The 17145-nt window shown below is 48.9% G+C and overlaps 1 protein-coding gene across 4 annotated transcripts in view; it reads left to right on the plus strand.

Annotated features, from left to right (window-relative positions):
- Nucleotides 1-17145, plus strand: part of RAP1GAP2 (RAP1 GTPase activating protein 2) — a 152445-nt gene that overhangs the window by 100037 nt on the left and 35263 nt on the right. For all 4 annotated transcript variants that reach the window (XM_038759488.1, XM_038759490.1, XM_038759491.1 and 1 more), the window contains 4 exons: nt 9567-9602; nt 12233-12277; nt 13338-13370; nt 15101-15313. In XM_038759488.1, the coding sequence (XP_038615416.1) occupies nt 9567-9602; nt 12233-12277; nt 13338-13370; nt 15101-15313 (327 nt within the window). The remainder of the gene's footprint in view (nt 1-9566; nt 9603-12232; nt 12278-13337; nt 13371-15100; nt 15314-17145) is intronic.

Below are 17145 nucleotides of genomic sequence, written 5' to 3' on the forward strand. Positions count from 1 at the left end.
ACCCCGTGACCTTTCACGGGCTCCTGATTTTTGGCTCCCTTGACCCATAGCTAGCGGCACGGCCCAGAGATGAGCCATGCCTCTGCCAGCTGTGTGTCCGGGACTGGAGAGGGTGGATGCCAGTGCTGTTCTGCTCGTGGGCACCGAGCCCAGGGTGGGTGGAATGTAGAGGTTCCGGGAGAGCAACATGGCCAGCCCCGGCTGAGCCACTTTCGAGCCTCCTCAGGTTTCCTAATCAGCTCTGCTCCATCTAATCGCTCGACGACTGTAAATATGAGGCTATTTTGAGGCCTAGTCAAGCACTCACTAACCAAACACCGAGCTGGGGACCCGCCCCTGCTTCCTTGTCTCTAACTGGCAGCACCCCCTCTTCCAAAGGGTGTGGCCCCATGGGCTGTAGGGGAACCAGAGAATGAGAAACTGAGTTCCAATCTGCCTGGGTGGGAGGGTGGGGTCTCCACTCCCCCACTCCCCACTCCTCAGCCTGCTGCCTCTGTATTTCCAATCCAGTCATTGGCCTGTGGAAACCTTGCTGCGAATGGTTAGGAATCTCGGGTTGGGCCACACAGGCCCTTGAGAGTTATTTTCCTCAACAAAAAACTCCTCTCCTCAGGAGCGATTGGGTTCTCAGACAGCTCCTAAGTGGAGCTGAGATCCAAAGTTACTGCCGAGTCTGTTCTGGGAAAGGGAAAATCAAGGATTACGACCAAACAGCCGCTAGACTCTCAGCTCGGTGTGGGCAGGGAGTGTGTCCATTATATTGTTATATTGTACTCACCCAAGCGCTTTGCACACAGCAAGCACTCAGTAAATATGATGGACTGATTGACAGATAACCGCCCTCCCAGCTCCTCTGCCTGGCAAACGATTGGCATATTTGTTGGGTAGGGACTGTCTCTATATGTTGCCAACTTGTACTTCCCAAGCGCTTAGTACAGTGCTCTGCACATAGTAAGCGCTCAATAAATACGATTGATTGATTGATTGTTGCTGCGGCCCTTTCCTTCTCCTGGCTGAGAGTGCCTGGGTCAGACCTTGGAAAAGTCAACCTTTGTGATGTCAGAGCTGGAGTAGGGGCGGAGCAAGAATTAATCTTCGGATGTCAAGATGTTCTTGCCTACATAAGTAGTCTCCTTCCCCCCACAGCACACAAACACATTCAGCTAAATCATCTCTTTCCAACATACAGCTCCTTTGGACTGAAGCTTGTTGTGGGCAGGGAATGTGTCTGTCAACTCTGTTGTATTGTAGTCTCTTAAGCTCATAGTACAGTGCTCTGCACACAGTATGCACTGAATAAATACCATCGATTGAGCTCCCTTTGGCCAGGCTTGCTTTCTTTCTCTTCTCCCACATGACCCAGGCTTCAGGCCACTGACAGAAAGCAGTCCTGGGTTGCAGAGACTAACAATCAATCAGTAGGATCTGGTGACCACTTACTATGCACAAATCAATCGTATTTATTGAGAGCTTACTGTGTACAGAGCACTGTACTAAGTGCTTGGGAAGTACAAGTTGGCAACATATAGAGACAGTCCCTACCCAACAGTGGGCTCACAGTCTAAAAGGGGGAGACAGAGAACAAAACCAAACATACTAACAAAATAAAATATATAGAATAGATATGTACAAGTAAAATAAATAGAGTAATAAATATATACAAACATATATACATATATGCAGGTGCTGTGGGGAAGGGAAGGAGGTAAGATGGGGGGATACAGAGGGGGACGATGGGGAGAGGAAGGAAGGGGCTCAGTCTGGGAAGGCCTCCTGGAGCAGGTGAACTCTCAGTAGGGCCTTGAAGGGAGGAAGAGAGCTAGCTTGGCGGATGGGCAGAGGGAGGGCATTCCAGGCCCGGGGGATGACGTGGGCCAGGGGTCGATGGCGGGACAGGCGAGAACGAGGCACGGTGAGGAGATTAGCGGCAGAGGAGTGGAGGGTGCACTGTGCTCAGTGCTTGGAAGAGTATGATAGAATTACTAGGCACAATCCCTGCATGCACACACACACATACACATTTTTTCTCTCTCTCCATCCTCCCTCAGGATCCCTTCACTCCCAAGGTAGGCACCTCCTCTCCCTAATCCCACCCCTCCCCAACTTCCTCCCATAAGATTTCCCTGGTCCAGCAGGTCCAATTAGATGATAACACCTTGAACCTGTGTTGCTGCTTCATTTTTCCACAGCACTTTCACATCAATTATCTTGTTTTCTCCTCACCGTATCTCTGTGAGGTGGGAAGAGACAGACGCTATTATCCTCATTTGATGGATGAGGGAACTGAGGCACAGAGAGTTTAAGAAACTGGCGAGATCTCACAGCCAGCCAATGATGGTGTTGGGGTCAAAACCCAGCTCTCCCAATTTTCAGAGCTAAGCGTTTTCTTCACTGATGTTTAATGGGGAGCACAGGGAAGATTTTTCCGGACAGAGAGGAGCGGAGGGTGTTCTCAATAGTGCATCCTTCTCTGCAGTGGGATCCTGTTCTCTTGCCCCTCTGCAGCACCCCAAACCTTCCCCTTCCTGTTGGATAGGCCCCCAGAATTAGCCCTAACTGCAGGAGCTCAGGAGGGAAGCAGCGTGACCCAATGGATAGAACACGGGCTTGGAAGTCAGAACAACTAGAGTTCTAATTTTGGCTCCACTGCTTGTCTGCTGTGTGACCTTGGGCAAGTCACTTTGCTTCCCTATGCTGCAGTTACCTCATCTGTAAAATGGAGATTAAGACTGTAAACCCCATGTGGAACATGCACTGGGTCCAACCACATTAGCTTTTGTCTACCCCAGTGCTTGGTACAGTGCCTAAGCCCCCTTTATCCTCTCCCCCTCCCCACCGCCCCGCCCTACCTCTTTCCCCTCCCCACAGCATCTGTATATATGTTTGTACAGATTTATTACCCTATTTATTTTACTTGTACATATTTACTATTCTATTTATTTTGTCAGTGATGTGCATCTAGCTTAACTTCTATTTATTCTGATGACTTGACACCTGTCCACATGTTCTGTTATGTTGTCTGTCTCCCCCTTCTAGACTGTGAACCTGTTGTTGGGTAGGGACCGTGTCTATGTGTTACCAACTTGTACTTCTCAAGCGCTTAGTACAGTGCTCTGCACACAGTAAGCGCTCAATAAATACGATCAAATGAATGAATGAATAATAAGCACTTAGCAAATACCATTTTAAAAAAAAGCTCAGGACGGCTTGTTCTTTGATTCCCATTCTCATTTTGGCATCACAGTTGCATCCATGTGCCCCCGTGGACTTTCTGTTCACAGCTATATTTGAGGTCCACCCAAGACCATATCTTGTTCATTCTGCTGTTTCCAGTTTTGGTAAAGTCCGTATCCAGAAATGTCCCAGGTAATCTGGTTTGTGCTGCAAACCTGGCTGCCGCCTGGGACCTATATTCAATGGCCATCTCCCCTCCTGCTGTGTTCTCAGACAACTGAGGCGGCTTACCCAGCTCTTCCAACTTTCAGCCGGTATCTCTTCTCCCTTCTGACCTCCTCTGTCCCGGATATGGGAGCAGCATTCCAAGGAAGGACGGGAAAGGCATATCTCTCTCCCTCTCCCTGTTTTTCTCTCTCTCTTTTTCTTTCCCTCTCTATTTCTCTCTCCTGGAAAACCTTCTTCTGTCCGACTGCATTAACGTGAAGGTGTGTTTGTGGGGGGGAGGGTCAAAGGTCAGGGTGACAGGTCCCGGGCTGGCACACGATTCCAGCAGTTCCTTGTTTGATCTTAAGGACGTTGTCCAAGTTGTCACAACAGCAGCAGCAGCAGCAGAAACTACTCGATGTGTCGAGAGTTTCTACTGGTCGGCAGGGCGGAGGGACTGGGCAATCATGATGGATTTCTTAAAGGGCCTTTTGGTAAGTGCTGTCCAGCTGTGGGGGGGATGCCGGGGTGGGGGACCCTTGGGGTGCCCCCCCACCCAGCTGTAACTGAATCTGGCAGCCCTGGGCTCAGGACCAGCTGTTTGTCCACATGGAGAGTTGTCGGGTGGAGGGAGATTTGTCCTCGGGCGTCTCAGATCAGACCTGTCCTTCAGAGCGCGGGGGTGGGAGCCTACTCCTAGCCCCCAGATTCTCCCCCTCCCCTCCTGGTCCTTCAGTCTGCTGCAGGGGCCATTTCCCCCAACTCCCAGCTGTCGGGGGCGGGGGGGGGGCGGGGGGATTACCTCAGCTATAAGTTTGTCCCCCTGTAGACCGTAAGCTCGTCGTGGGCAGGGAATGTGTCTGTTATATTGATGTGTGGTACCCTCCCAAGCGCTTAGTGCACTGCTTTGCACACAGTAAGTGCTCAGTAAGTACAATTGATTGATGGGGTGGAGATTTCCTGTTGCCTGGATCTCCGGGGGTCAGAACTAAGCCTTGGTCAGGACTGGGGGGTCGTTCAAGGGAAGTGTCAGAAGAAAAGGGTTTGTTCAGTCCAGGCTCTGTCCCTCTGGCTCAGGACATGGCCCCACTAATGGCGAGTAACCCAACCAGTCGGTTTGGTCTGTTCTCTTGTCGGGGAAAGCTCTCTGGCGCGGCACTCTGCTGAGGCACGGCTCAGGGAGAGACAGGACGGAGAGGAGGTGGATCATTGCCTGGGGAGCATTCATTCAGTCTTGTTTATTGAGCGCTTACTGTGTGCAGAGAATTGTACTAAGTGCTTGGAAAGTACAATTCAGCAATAGAGACAATTCCTGCCCACACCTGACTTTGAGTTTTTCCTGAACAAAGCACCCAGCCTCCATCTTCAGGCTTCTTGGGCTCCTCTTCTTCTTCTTCTCATCATTTTACTTTCATAGTATTTAAGTGCTCACTATGTGCCAGGCACTGTTCTAAGTGCTGGGGTAATCAGGTAATCATGTTGGACACAGTTCACGTCCCCCATGGGGCTCACTATCTTAACCACCATTTTACAGATGAGGGAACTGAAGCACACAAAAATGAAATGACTCACCCAAGGTCACCCAGCTGACAAGCAGTGGAGCCGGGATGAGAACCCAGGTCCTTGTAACTCTCAGGCCTGTGCTCTATCCACTAGACCTCGCTGCTTCTATGTTAGGATCATATCCTAACATACTATTACATTATTGTGTATTAATTATACCCAATTGTAATGCATTATAGTATTGTAAAATGGAGAAGTGAAGTGATTTGCCCAAGGTCACACCAGCAGCCAAGTGATAGCGGGAATAGAACCCAGGTGCTCCTACTCCCAGCCTCGGGCTCTTTCCACTAGGCCATGTGGGTTGCCATATAGTTTGTATTGGACTCGGGTTGGATGCAGTCCCTGTCCCACGTGGGGCTCACAGTCTCAATCCCCATTTTGCAGCCGAGGGAACTGAGGCCCTGAGAAGTCAAGTGACTTGCTCAAGGCCACACAGCAGACAAGTGGTGGCACCAGGATTAGAACCCACGATTTGTACATATTTATTGCTCTATTTTATTAATGATGTGTATATATCTATAATTCTATTTATTTTGATGGTATTGACACCTGTCTACTTGTTTTATTTTGCTGTCTGTCTTCCCCTTCTAGACTGTGAGCCTGTTGTTGGGTAGCGACTGTCTCTATATATTGCCGAATTGTACTTCCCAAGCACTTAGTACAGTGCTCTGCACATAGTAAGCGCTCAATAAATACGATTGAATGAATGAATGAATTATACAACAATAGTAATGATAATAATATTGAATGTAGTATTTGTTAAGCGCTTACTATATGCCAGGCACTGTATGAAGGCACTTGTTAAGCACTTACTGTGTGTCAAGCACTGTACTTAGTGCTAAAGTAGAAACAAGTTAATCAGTTTGGACACAGTTCTTGTCCCACATGTGGCTTAACAGTCTAAACAATCTAAATAGTAGAGATCAGGATTTAACTCTCATTGACAAACTAGGTAACTGGGGCCCAGGAAAGTTAAGTGACTTGCTTAATGACTGCATTAAATAATGAGCGAGGTACAAGATAAGGCTAAGTAATACAATGATGATAGTGTTGTTTATTAAGCATCCCTATATGACAAACACTGTGCTCAGCATTGGGGTAGATACAAGGTATTGAATCCCGGTTTTACAAGATGATTGTGAGCTGCTTGTGGGACAGGGACTGTGACCTGATTGTACTGTATCTAGCACAGTGAGCATAGTAAACATTTAACAGGTCATACAGTTATTGTTTATCTTGATTTTATGGATGACTGTGAGCCATTTGTGGGACAGGGACTGAGACTGATCTGACTGTATTGTGTAAATAATGATGGTATTTGCTAAGCGCTTACTTTGTGCCAAGCACTGTTCTAAGTACTGGGGTAGATACAAGGTAATGAGGTTATTCCAATCTTAATCCCTATTTCACAGATGAGGTAACTGGTGCCCAGAGAAGTAAAGTGACTTGCCCAAAGTCACACAGCTGACAAGGGGTGGAACCGGGGTTAGAATCCAAGACCTCAGACTCCGAAGCCCGTGCTCTTGCCACTAAGCCACGCTGCTTCTCATCTACCCCAACTCTCAGCATGGTACTTGGCTCATTAGTAAACACATAAATACCTCAATTATTATTATTATTATTTTTTGATGAAGAAACTGAAACCCAGAGAGGTTTCAGTGACTCATCCAAAGTCACACAGCAGGGAAGGAGCAGAGTGGAATTAGAATCTGGGTCCTCTGACTCTAAGTCCCGGGCTCTTACTTTTAGGGCAGCAGGGAGAGAGAGGATCACAGAGTTGTGTAGGTATTGGCATCTGTTCACATTTAAATCAGATCCTTCAAACTTTAGGGCTCCAACATGTTGGCTTTCCCTCAGTGGGATGAGGAAGTGTGCAGATATTTGTTCACCTTTTAGGCTGGCTAGAAAGGGCTGGATGGTCCACCAGGCAGGGACAAGGGGATGTGGCTGGTGGCTAGAGTGAGGTAGTGGGAATTCTCCCCCTTCTCTTTTGAACTGGAGCAAGTCCCTTCTTCTCCCTCAGTTTTCTCACCTGTAAAATGGGAACAGCTAGGTCTGATTCCCAGGGAGAGTGTTTCAGTCAAATTGCTCAGGGATGGGGAGGTGGGCGGCAGGGGCATGTGTGGGAAAAGGGGTGTGTGTATTAGAGCCAGGTCCCCTCACTCCTAGGCCTTGGATGAATTAAAGCTAACCGTTAAGGGCTATAACAGGTGAGTACTCTGTGTGTATAAACAGCCAGATGTGCACGTGGTTTGTGCAACAGACACACACACACACACACACACACACACACACTCTAACCTGCTCACATTTAACCCTTGTCTCTCAGTGTTCTTAGGAGGTGTTTGTCGGAGTAGGTATGTTAGTAGGGGTGTGTGTGTGTGTGTGTGTGTGTGTGTGTGTGTGTGTGTAGGGGAGGGCAAGGGTGTGTAGGAGATTGTGTTTGTGTGGGGGTGGGTGTAAGGGTAGGAGTATTCTTTGCATTTTCGCCGTTCCTTGAGCCAGCTGGGATCGACATGAACCGTCATCACAGGGGAATGACAGCTTCCTCAGGAGGCTTCCTCAGGAGGGGGCATGTAGAGGGGAGGATTTTGGAAGGGAATTTCAGTTACTCGATCTTCTCTCGACACCACCCGCCATTCCAAATCCCGCCCCCGGATGACCTCCCCGCCAGTCTATTTCCCAGCCTGCTCCCCAGAACTTTCCCGTCGGCCTCGGCAGAGGTCTAATTGGGTCCCTGTCAATGGGAAACCCTCGGCTCTGGGCTCCGAGGCTGTATCCCGGGCATGGCCATTCCAGGGAGTATTTATGGCTGAGTTGCTAAGATATTAAAAGAGGTGGGAACGGTGGGAGTGCCAGCCCTGGCGTAGCTCCAGAGGCGGCAGAGGGGCTTGCTAATAATATGTTAGACTCTGCGAGAGCGTTGCCTGTGACGGTGTGTTATGCTCGTCTCTGGGGAGCTGGTGGCTTCGCGGCTTGTTCTGTGGCGGGCCAGAAGTGGGCAAACCCTCGCGGGGGTGTCTGCTTCCGGGCTGCCTTGGCTGTCTTTGGTATCATGGTCCTGAGAGTCAGAAGGACCTGGGGTCTAATTTTGGCTCTGCCACATGTCTGCTGTGTGACCTTAGACAAGTCACTTCTCTGTGTCCTTCATCTGCAAAATGGGGATTAAGACTGGAAGCCCTAGGTGGGACAGGGACTGTGTCCACCTCAATTACCTTGCATCTATTCCAGTGCTTAATACAGAGAAGCATGAGAAGCAGCATGGCGTAATGGATTAGAGCACAAGTTCGGGACCCATAAGGTCATGGATTCTAATCCCGGCTCTGCCACTTGTCTGCGCTGTGACTTTGGGCAAATCACTGCACTTCTTTGGGCCTCGGTTACTTCATCTGTAAAATGGGGATTGAGACTGTCAGACCCACGTGGGACGGGGACTGTGCTCAACTTAATTTGCTTGTATCCATCCCAGCGCTTAGAACAGTGCCTGGCACAGAGTAAGCGCTTAACAAATACCACAGTGATTATTTTTATTATTATTACAGTGCCTGGCACGTGATAAGCACTTAACAAATACCACATCTATTATTAAATTATTACTATATTATTATTATTATTGTGTGGAGGAGGGCCAGCTGCCCCCACTGGGGTTCAGCGTTGGTCATCTGCCCCATCCTCAGGGGGTATCGGTGAGCCACTTGCTGCCCCCAAGGCAGGGGCTAGAGGCCCCTCGCCTGTTGTCTCAGCCAGTGTTCCCTGGTCTGTAAGTGGGGTAGGGGCTTCTCTGTTCTGGGAAACAGGCTGCTGCAAACAGGAAGTGAGTTCTGCATCTCAGTGTAGAGGGTCTGTTGGTTTGCATTCCATAATGTGGTATTTGTTAGGCGCTTACTATGCTCCCCTCAAATAATCAATGAATCAGTCCTATTTATTGAGCACTTACTGTATGTCGAGCACTGTACTGAGTGCTTGGGAGATTACTGAATAACAGCTGGTAGACACGTTCACTGCCCACAGTGAGTGTACAGTCTCGAGGGGGAGAAAGACATTAATATACAGAAATAAATTACAGATATGTAAGTGCCATGGGAGGGTTGATAAAAGGGACAAATCCAAGTACAAGGGTGATGCAGAAGGAAGTGGGAGAAGAGAAAATGAGGGCTTAGTCAGAGAAGGCCTCTTGAAGGAGATGGGACTTCAATAAGACTTTGAAGGTGGGGAGAGGAATTGTCTGTCAGATAGGAAGAAGGAGGGTGTGTCCCAGGCCAGAGGCAGGATGTGGTCGAGAGGTTGGTGGCAAGATAGATGAGACTCTGAAGTACAGTTAGAAGGACAGTGAGAAGGTGGAAGTGGCTTCTGAATCTATTCTACCTGGTACTAGTACAGGTGCCCTTTGAGGCCTTTAAGCCCTCGGGTGTCTGGGGACTGGCTTCCACCAGTCTTTCTTTTCCAGCAGGGTTTTGCTTCCTGTGAGCCTGGGGAAGATGGAATCCAAGGATCAATCTCTTCATGTGCATTTGAGTGCCATTGCTAGTCAAGCCCCCACCTCCTAAGCTCACTGATATCAGGGAGTTCCACTGACCATTCTTTTTCTCTCTTCCCTTCCCTCCCTCTCCTTCACCCTTCAGTCTGCAGAATTCTTTGAGATGCTGGAGAAAATGCAGGTGAGTGATACAGAAGCAGGGAAACGGAATTCCCAGGGGGACGACCTACTCCCAGGAAAGCTTCTTACTGATGCCGGCCTCACTTGACCACACTGCCAATTTCCCTGCAGACAGCTGACTGGTCTGATATGTTAGTGGATAGAGCTTGGGCCTAGGAGTCAGAAGGACCTGGGTTCTAATCCCTGCTCCTCCACATGTCTTTTGTGTGACCTCTTGGCAAGTCACTTCACTTCTCTGGGCTTCAGGTACCTAATGTGTAAAATGGGGATTAAGAGCATGAGCCCCATGGGGGACAGAGACTGTGTCCAACCTGATTATGTATCTACTCCAGTGCTTAGAACAGTGCTTGGTACATGGTAAGCTCTGAATAAGTACCATTATTATTAGTCTTCTGTGTGGTCAGGGAGCCCAGGGGCAAGAAACAGCATTCTAAACCACCCCCTGAAGAGTACCCTGGGTTTCTGGTCACTCGTGGAGCCTCACTGGACCCACCTTGTCCGCCTGGTCTGGAGTAGAACACCAACACCAGAAAAGCTGAGGAAGCCCAGCCCCTAAGTAGGGCCTGTGTCCATCCTTGGGGCTGGAGGAGAGCCAGAGGGCTGTGTTTGCTAACAACGTCCCTGTCTGGGTATTCAGATTCCGCAGTGATAAGGACCTGGGAAATCCACAGATCAAGGCATATGGGATGCCAGCTTCTCTAGAGGAATGGGTTTGGTGGGGTGAAAGCAGGAGGTTGGGGGCAGGGTGTCTGTCTGGATAAAAGTCCCAGAAAGACAATCACCCACAGGCTAAGGGGAATATCCATGAACAATGCAGATCCAGTGAGGACAAGATCTGATTAATAGCAAGGTTCCCAGGGGACTGTGGGAGCAAGGTCAGCTTTAGCTTGGACTTGAGAGGCAAGATCATGGCCCTGACCCTGTGGAATCCCTCCTCACTTTTTCCAAAACAGAAAGGCTGTATCCCTTGCACCCAGCAACTCCTTAGAGCAAAACAGTGAGGGACCGCCATCTGCTAAACCTTCCATGCGTGAAGGGTTCATATCAGTTAATCAGTGATTTGTATTTATTGAGTGCTTACCTGGAAGATTCAGCTAATCAATCAATGGTATTTACTGAGTGTTTACTGTGTACAGAGAACTGTACTAAGCACTTGAGAGAGTACAATATAACAGAGTTGGTGGACACATTCCCTGCTCACAGTGAGCTTCTCTGTCTAGAAGAGGAGACAGACATTAATATAAATAAATTATGGATACTTCATTCATTTCAGTCATATTTACTGAGCACTAACGGTCTATAAAGCACTTTCATTCATTCAGTTTGTTGAGCACTTATTGTGTTCAGAGCACTGAACACTTGGGAGAGTACAATGTAACAATAAAGAGACACATTTCCTGCCCACAACCAACTTACAGTCTAGATGGTACAAAAGTAGTGTTAATACCCACCAAGCAGCTTATCATGGGCAGGGGGACAGGTCTACCAACTCCGTTGTATTGTACTCCCCCAAGCGCTAGGTAAAGTGTTCTGAACACAGTAAGCACTCAATAAATACCATTGATTGATTGATTTGATTAGCTGAATCTTCCAGGTCTCCAGGGCTGGTGGGGGAGCTGGGGCCTATCTAGCTGGTTGCTGGGAAATGTGGCTGCTGCGGTGGCCATCTTGCAGTTACCCTCCCAGGATCCCATTTTCCCCAGGCTGCCCAAGCTGAGGTGTCCTCCCTCATGGGTTAATGACTGCTTGGCGTGGGCTGGGACTCGCCCAGGAAAAACAGAGCAAAATCAACACTTCACCTGTTTGTTGACTCGGAGTAGAGTCTCTGAGGAGGAGCCGCCATCCAGACCACGTTTCTCAGAAAACAGCAACCCGTAGCAGCATGGCCTAATGGATAGGGTCAGGCCTGAGAGTCAGAGGACCTGGGTTCTAATCCTGGCTCCACCTCTTGTCTGCTGTGTGACCTTGGGCAACTCACTTCACTTAACACTAAGGACAGTGCCCCAGTGCTTAGAACAGTGCTTGGCACATATTAAGCGCTTAACAAATGCCATCAGTATTATTATTCTCTGTGCCTCTATTACCTCATCTGTAAAATGTGATTAAAGACCTTGAGCCCCATGTGGGACTGTGTCCAGTCTGACTTGCTTGTATCTTCCCCAGTGCTTAGAGCAGTGCTTGACACATAGTAAGTGCTTAACAAATATTATTATTATTATTATCATTATTATTATTATGCTAGTGGGCTTTCACAACAAGCTCTCTGATGAGGGGGCTTGGGGCGGGCTGGTGGTTGGAGTTGGAAAGGTGGGTGGTTCATTGAGTGGACTTTCTCCCCAGTGTCTGGGTTCTGCCCTTAAACTTTTCCTTGCCCAGACTGAATTCCTGGAAGCTTTGGTCCACAGAGGAGGGCTGGGCCTGCCATCCTGGGGAGCCCCCCAAGTGTGTGGGGGCCTGGAGCCCCAGTGAATCCCTCCCTGGGGAACAATGAGACATCCTTCATCAAGTGCTTAGTACAATGCTCTGTACATGATAAGCTCTCAATAAATACCCTCTCCTTCCCCCCGAATGCTGTCCCCCACCCCCACTCCATCCCACCTCACCTCTTGCTCCTGCCTTATGGTCCAACAGGGAATCAAGCTGGAAGAACAGAAAACAGGAAGTCAGAAAAACAAGGTGAGCCAAGGGGCAGGTCCAGAGGGGTCATAGGTGATTGTCTCTTGAGATATTGTGTTTCCCGCCCCTGGAGACTCTGGGATTGGAGGCCAAGCATTAGAACAGTCTCGCCTGGACAGGCAGAAAAGCTTTCGGAATCGACTAGTGTCTTGTTCTCTCATCCAAGCCTGTTTGAGCTTTTTAAAATTTTATTTTATTTTGGAAAGACAAGAGCTGTGTAAAATCCTTTGTCCCTTATGTTGCTGAGCAGCTTAGGTGGATTGAAACAATAAGCAATGATGTAGTCATGGAAATGAGGTCGTCTGAAAGGTTGAAGACTGGGCCAGCCTCCCTGACTAGGCCAGGGTGGATTGTCCCATCCATCCTGTTCTGTCAATCTTCCCAGGGTGCTTTGCTGCAAATGCAAAACCTCTCTAGTTCTGCAACCTTTCAGTGCTCCCCTGCAAGGGCGTGGGCACAGTGCCCGTCTTTTACTGCCTGGAAGGGCAGTGCCTCTCTATGACTCCTATCCCCATCTACAGGAGTTGGGGGGCAGTTTCCAATCCGCAGAAGGCCTAGTCTTTAGGGTACCCTCTCTTCAGGACCCTTAGGAGGCAGCTGAGACCTTTAGGGATGAGGTTTGGGGAGAAGCGGCAAAGTTTTTGTGCCAGACTAGTCTGGGCTCAGTCCGGCCCCAACATGTCCAACAGACGGGAAGACAATCACCACAGTGGGGCCTAGAGGAAAAAGCTTGGGCTGAAGAATCAGAGCACCCTGGTTCGAATCCCAGCTCCTCCACTGGCCCGCTGCCTGACCTTTGGCAAGTCACTTCACCCCTTTGCTTCCTTATCTCTATAATGGGGATGAAATACTACTTCTCCCACTTAGACTGTGAGCCCCTTTGGGAACAGGGGTTATGTCTGCGTGATTATCTTGTATCTACCTCCATGCTAAAAGCAGCGCTTGGCACATAGTAAGCTCTTAACAGACACCACCGTTATTATTACTACTAAGTGGATGAGCCTGGGTTTCTTAGGGGAAAAAAAGGTCATGTGTTTTGGGTGTCTGGGTTGTTTTTTAGGATGACTACATCCCGTACCCCAGCATTGATGAGGTAGGACTTTGTGCATGTACCTGCACCCCTGCATGCCTTCCCTGGCACCACAAGGGCAGTTAATCTTCTCCGACAGGAGCCGGTGTTGGCCATTCTCTCCAGCTACCCCTGGCTGTGAGACTGGACACCATTCTTATCCACAGACTCAGGGTCTGAGTGGCGACAGCCAGTCATTGCCAAGGTTGGGGAAAGGGTGAGATCTCTTCTCCTCTGCCCTTTTCCCATTGGAGGAAGTGGGCAAGGTGTTGAAGCGATGTTGACTGATTTTTTGACAACACTAACTCCATTGCTTTCCATGCCTGGCTTCTTCAACTTCAGAGAGCCTGGGCAATTAAGTTGTCCAGCTTCCTGTCCTTCCTCCTCTGCTTTTACAATCAATGACTGATTATCCACAATCCTGGACTTTGGGATCATTGGACTGGGAATTATGGGATTCTATAAATAATCCAGCCTAATTTTAAGAAGTCAAATTGATCTTCCCACTCCACCCAACCTGGCACTTGAGTTGTTGATAAGGTGCAGAAATCTGTTGATTTTCATTTCATTGTCCCTTCTGTCTTTCTGGGAAACCTTAGAAGCCAAGTGGAAGCAAGAGGTCTGACCAACTCCATCATTGGAAAAAAACAGTCCCTGGAGAATTGGCTCCTGGCAGCTCATGGGAGGTTTTGTAGCCTTATAGAACAGGAGCGGGTCTGAGAATCAAACGGTCTGGGTTCCATCCAGGCCTCAGTTTCATCATCTGTCAAATGGAAAGGATGCTACCTTCCTGTTGGGTAGCGATTGTCTCTATTTGTTTCTGAATTGTACTTTCCAAGTGCTTAATACAGTGCTCTGCACAAAGTAAGCACTCAATAAATATGATTGAATGAATGAATGAATACCTTCCTCTTCCTGTTTCACTGAACTGTGGGGTGGAGGATCACAGCAGCGGAGTGTTCTTTAAACAACCCATGAGGAGGACTAATAAAGCTTCATCTTGACCTGTGGAAAAATTCATTTGCAAAAACTTTGCCTCTTGCCTCACTTTCTTGGATGTTCGTCTTCTCAAACCTCCCTCCTCCCTGAACCTCTCCTCCCCTTCCCCCGTCGATTGCCTTTCCCAATTCTTTTGCTCCTTTGTGACAGATGTAGTTTGTGGTCACCCACCTCTTCTCCTCGTCTCCCTCCCGCCCCACCGTCCCCTCAAAATGGACGGCGAGGTTGAATCCCTCATCACCGTGCAAGTGACCCCGTGCTTGGAGAAGTGGCTTGGAGATGCGGCCTGGCCAGGTGGAAAGAGTGTGGACCTGGGAGGGGTCAGAGGACCTGGGTTCTAATCCTGGCTCTGCCACTTGCCTGCTGTATGACCTTGGGCAAATCACTTCACTTCTCTGTGCCTCAGTTTCCTCTTCTGGAAAAAATGAAAAATTTCCTTTGACTGAGAGCCCTGTGTGGAGTTTGAATTGAGTCTGACCTCGTTATCTTGGATCCACCTCAGCATATAGCACATTGTAAGCACTTAAGAAATGCAATTGTTATTTTGATGATGATGATGATGAGGCATAAATGAAGAGGTGCCTGAGGTACCAGTCCCCTGTTCTGGGTCCTTTCCCTCCTGCAGGGATCCACCCTGTCTCCTTCTCCGCCCCTAATTTAGTCTTCCTGAGACTCAGCCACTCTCGCTCTCCTCTCTGAATGGGGAGGGAAGGCCTCATTGGCCAGCCTTGCCCATCGACTCTGTTCACTTTCAGATCTTGGAAAAGGGGCCCCCATACCCCATGGTGATCCTCCCTCAGTTTGGAGGCTACTGGATCGAGGATCCCGAGAACCTCTGCACCCCGACATCTTCCGAGAGCAGCATCGGCGAGGAGGAGGAGACAGAGGGCCTCAGCCCCAGCACATTTGGCTACCGGTTAGAGTGTAAAGGAGAAGCCAGGGCCTACAGGAAGCACTTCCTGGGGAAGGTCAGTGGCCGTGGGAGGGGGTGGGGTCCCGTCTGGGGGAGGCTTCTGGCTTGTCTTCTTGGTGAAGCCAGGTGGGCTGTAACCTTGCATCTTGGACAGATGGGGTAGCCAGCGACAACTCTCGAAATGAACCAGATATCCATGCTTCACCTGATGCTTGTGTGGGTGGAGGGGGTAGGAAGTGGGGAAGGGGTGGGATTTAGCTATACTCAGAAAGGCACACGCCGGCACAGACATACACATGCAGAGGATGAATCCGCAGATGCGCACACAGTCAGAATCACATATAATACCAAGCAGGGTGTCAGAGTGCCAGGCGGGGAAGGAGGGAGCGGTGTGCTTGGGTGCAGGGGTGGATGTTGTCATTTCTGGAACCCTCCCTTCTGGATAACTGTGCTTTAAGGAAATGTGGAGCCCAGGAATGGGACTTATCTTGGAACGTGTCTGATGGAAACCGTGGCTCCACTGGCCTCTGGTCCCTTTCTCCAGAGGGGCTTCTGTTGACCTCCGTCAGCCTGGCCCTAAAGCGAGCCACTCTAGATTCTAGACCAGCCACTCTAGACTGAAGGCCCCATGTCGGATGGGGCTCTGTCCAACCTGATTAACTTGTATCTATTCCCACGATTAGAACAGTGTTTGTCACATTGTAAGTGCTTAACAAGTACTATTATTATTATTCTGCTGGACCCTTGGACTAGTAGTGTGGGCTGGAGGCCCAGGGCTCATGTCTCAGTCTCAGAAGGAACACCAAGGCGGAGAATGGCACTCCAAGCACCTAAGGTCATGGTGTATCCAAGCCATCCGTGCCCTTAGCTTGGGAATTTCCCACTGTCAGTCAGTCAGTCATATTTATTGAGCACTTACTGTGTGCAGAGCACTGTACTAAGCACTTGGGAGAGTACAATATAACAAAGAGAGACATTCCCTGCCCACAATGAGCTTACAGTCTAGAGTGGGAAACAGATATTAATAGAAATAAATAAAGACCTCTCAGTTGCTCCGGGGACTGATTAGACATTGATATCCAGCCAGGTCTGCTTTGGGCTTTTGCTACATTCTTCTTTTTTTTGTGGTGTTTGTTAAGCTCTTATTATGTGTCAAGCATCATCATCATCATCATCAATTGTATTTATTGAGCGCTTACTGTGTGCAGAGCACTGTACTAAGCACTTGGGAAGTACAAGTTGGCAACATATAGAGACAGTCCCTACTCAACAGTGGGCTCACAGTCTAAAAGGGGGAGACAGAGAACAAAACCAAACATACTAACAAAATAAAATAAATAGAATAGATATGTACAAGTAAAATAAATAAATAGAGTAACAAATATGTACAAACATATATACAGGTGCAGTGGAGAGAGTTCTAGGGGCTGGGTTAGGTAGCCAGGCCAGACACGGCAGACACAGTCCCCATCCCTTAGGAGCTAACAGTCCAAGTAGGATGGAGGACAGGTATTTAGTCCCCATTTTCCAGTTGAGGAAACTGAGGTACAGAGAAGTTAAGTGACTTTCCCAGGGTCACACAACAGGCACATGCCCTGTGTGGGATATAGAATATGTTCAATCTGATTAGTTTGTATCTACCAAAGTGCTTAGTACAGTGCTGAGTGTATAGTAAGCGCTTAACAAGTATCATAAAAAGAAGTGACAGAACCGGGATTAGTACCAAGGTCCTTTGGCTCCCAGGCCTGTGCTTTGTCCACTAGGCCACACAGCTTCCTTAAGCTACAGTCACTTCTGGGAGACACTGCTCTAGCTGGGCCTATCCCAGTCCCTGTATTTTACCCTCCATATCTGTTCTAGGGGCAGCTTCGGGGTCCGGTCCCAGAT

This window comes from Tachyglossus aculeatus, chromosome 17 (genome assembly GCF_015852505.1).
Source record: "Tachyglossus aculeatus isolate mTacAcu1 chromosome 17, mTacAcu1.pri, whole genome shotgun sequence".
Taxonomy (NCBI): domain Eukaryota; kingdom Metazoa; phylum Chordata; class Mammalia; order Monotremata; family Tachyglossidae; genus Tachyglossus; species Tachyglossus aculeatus.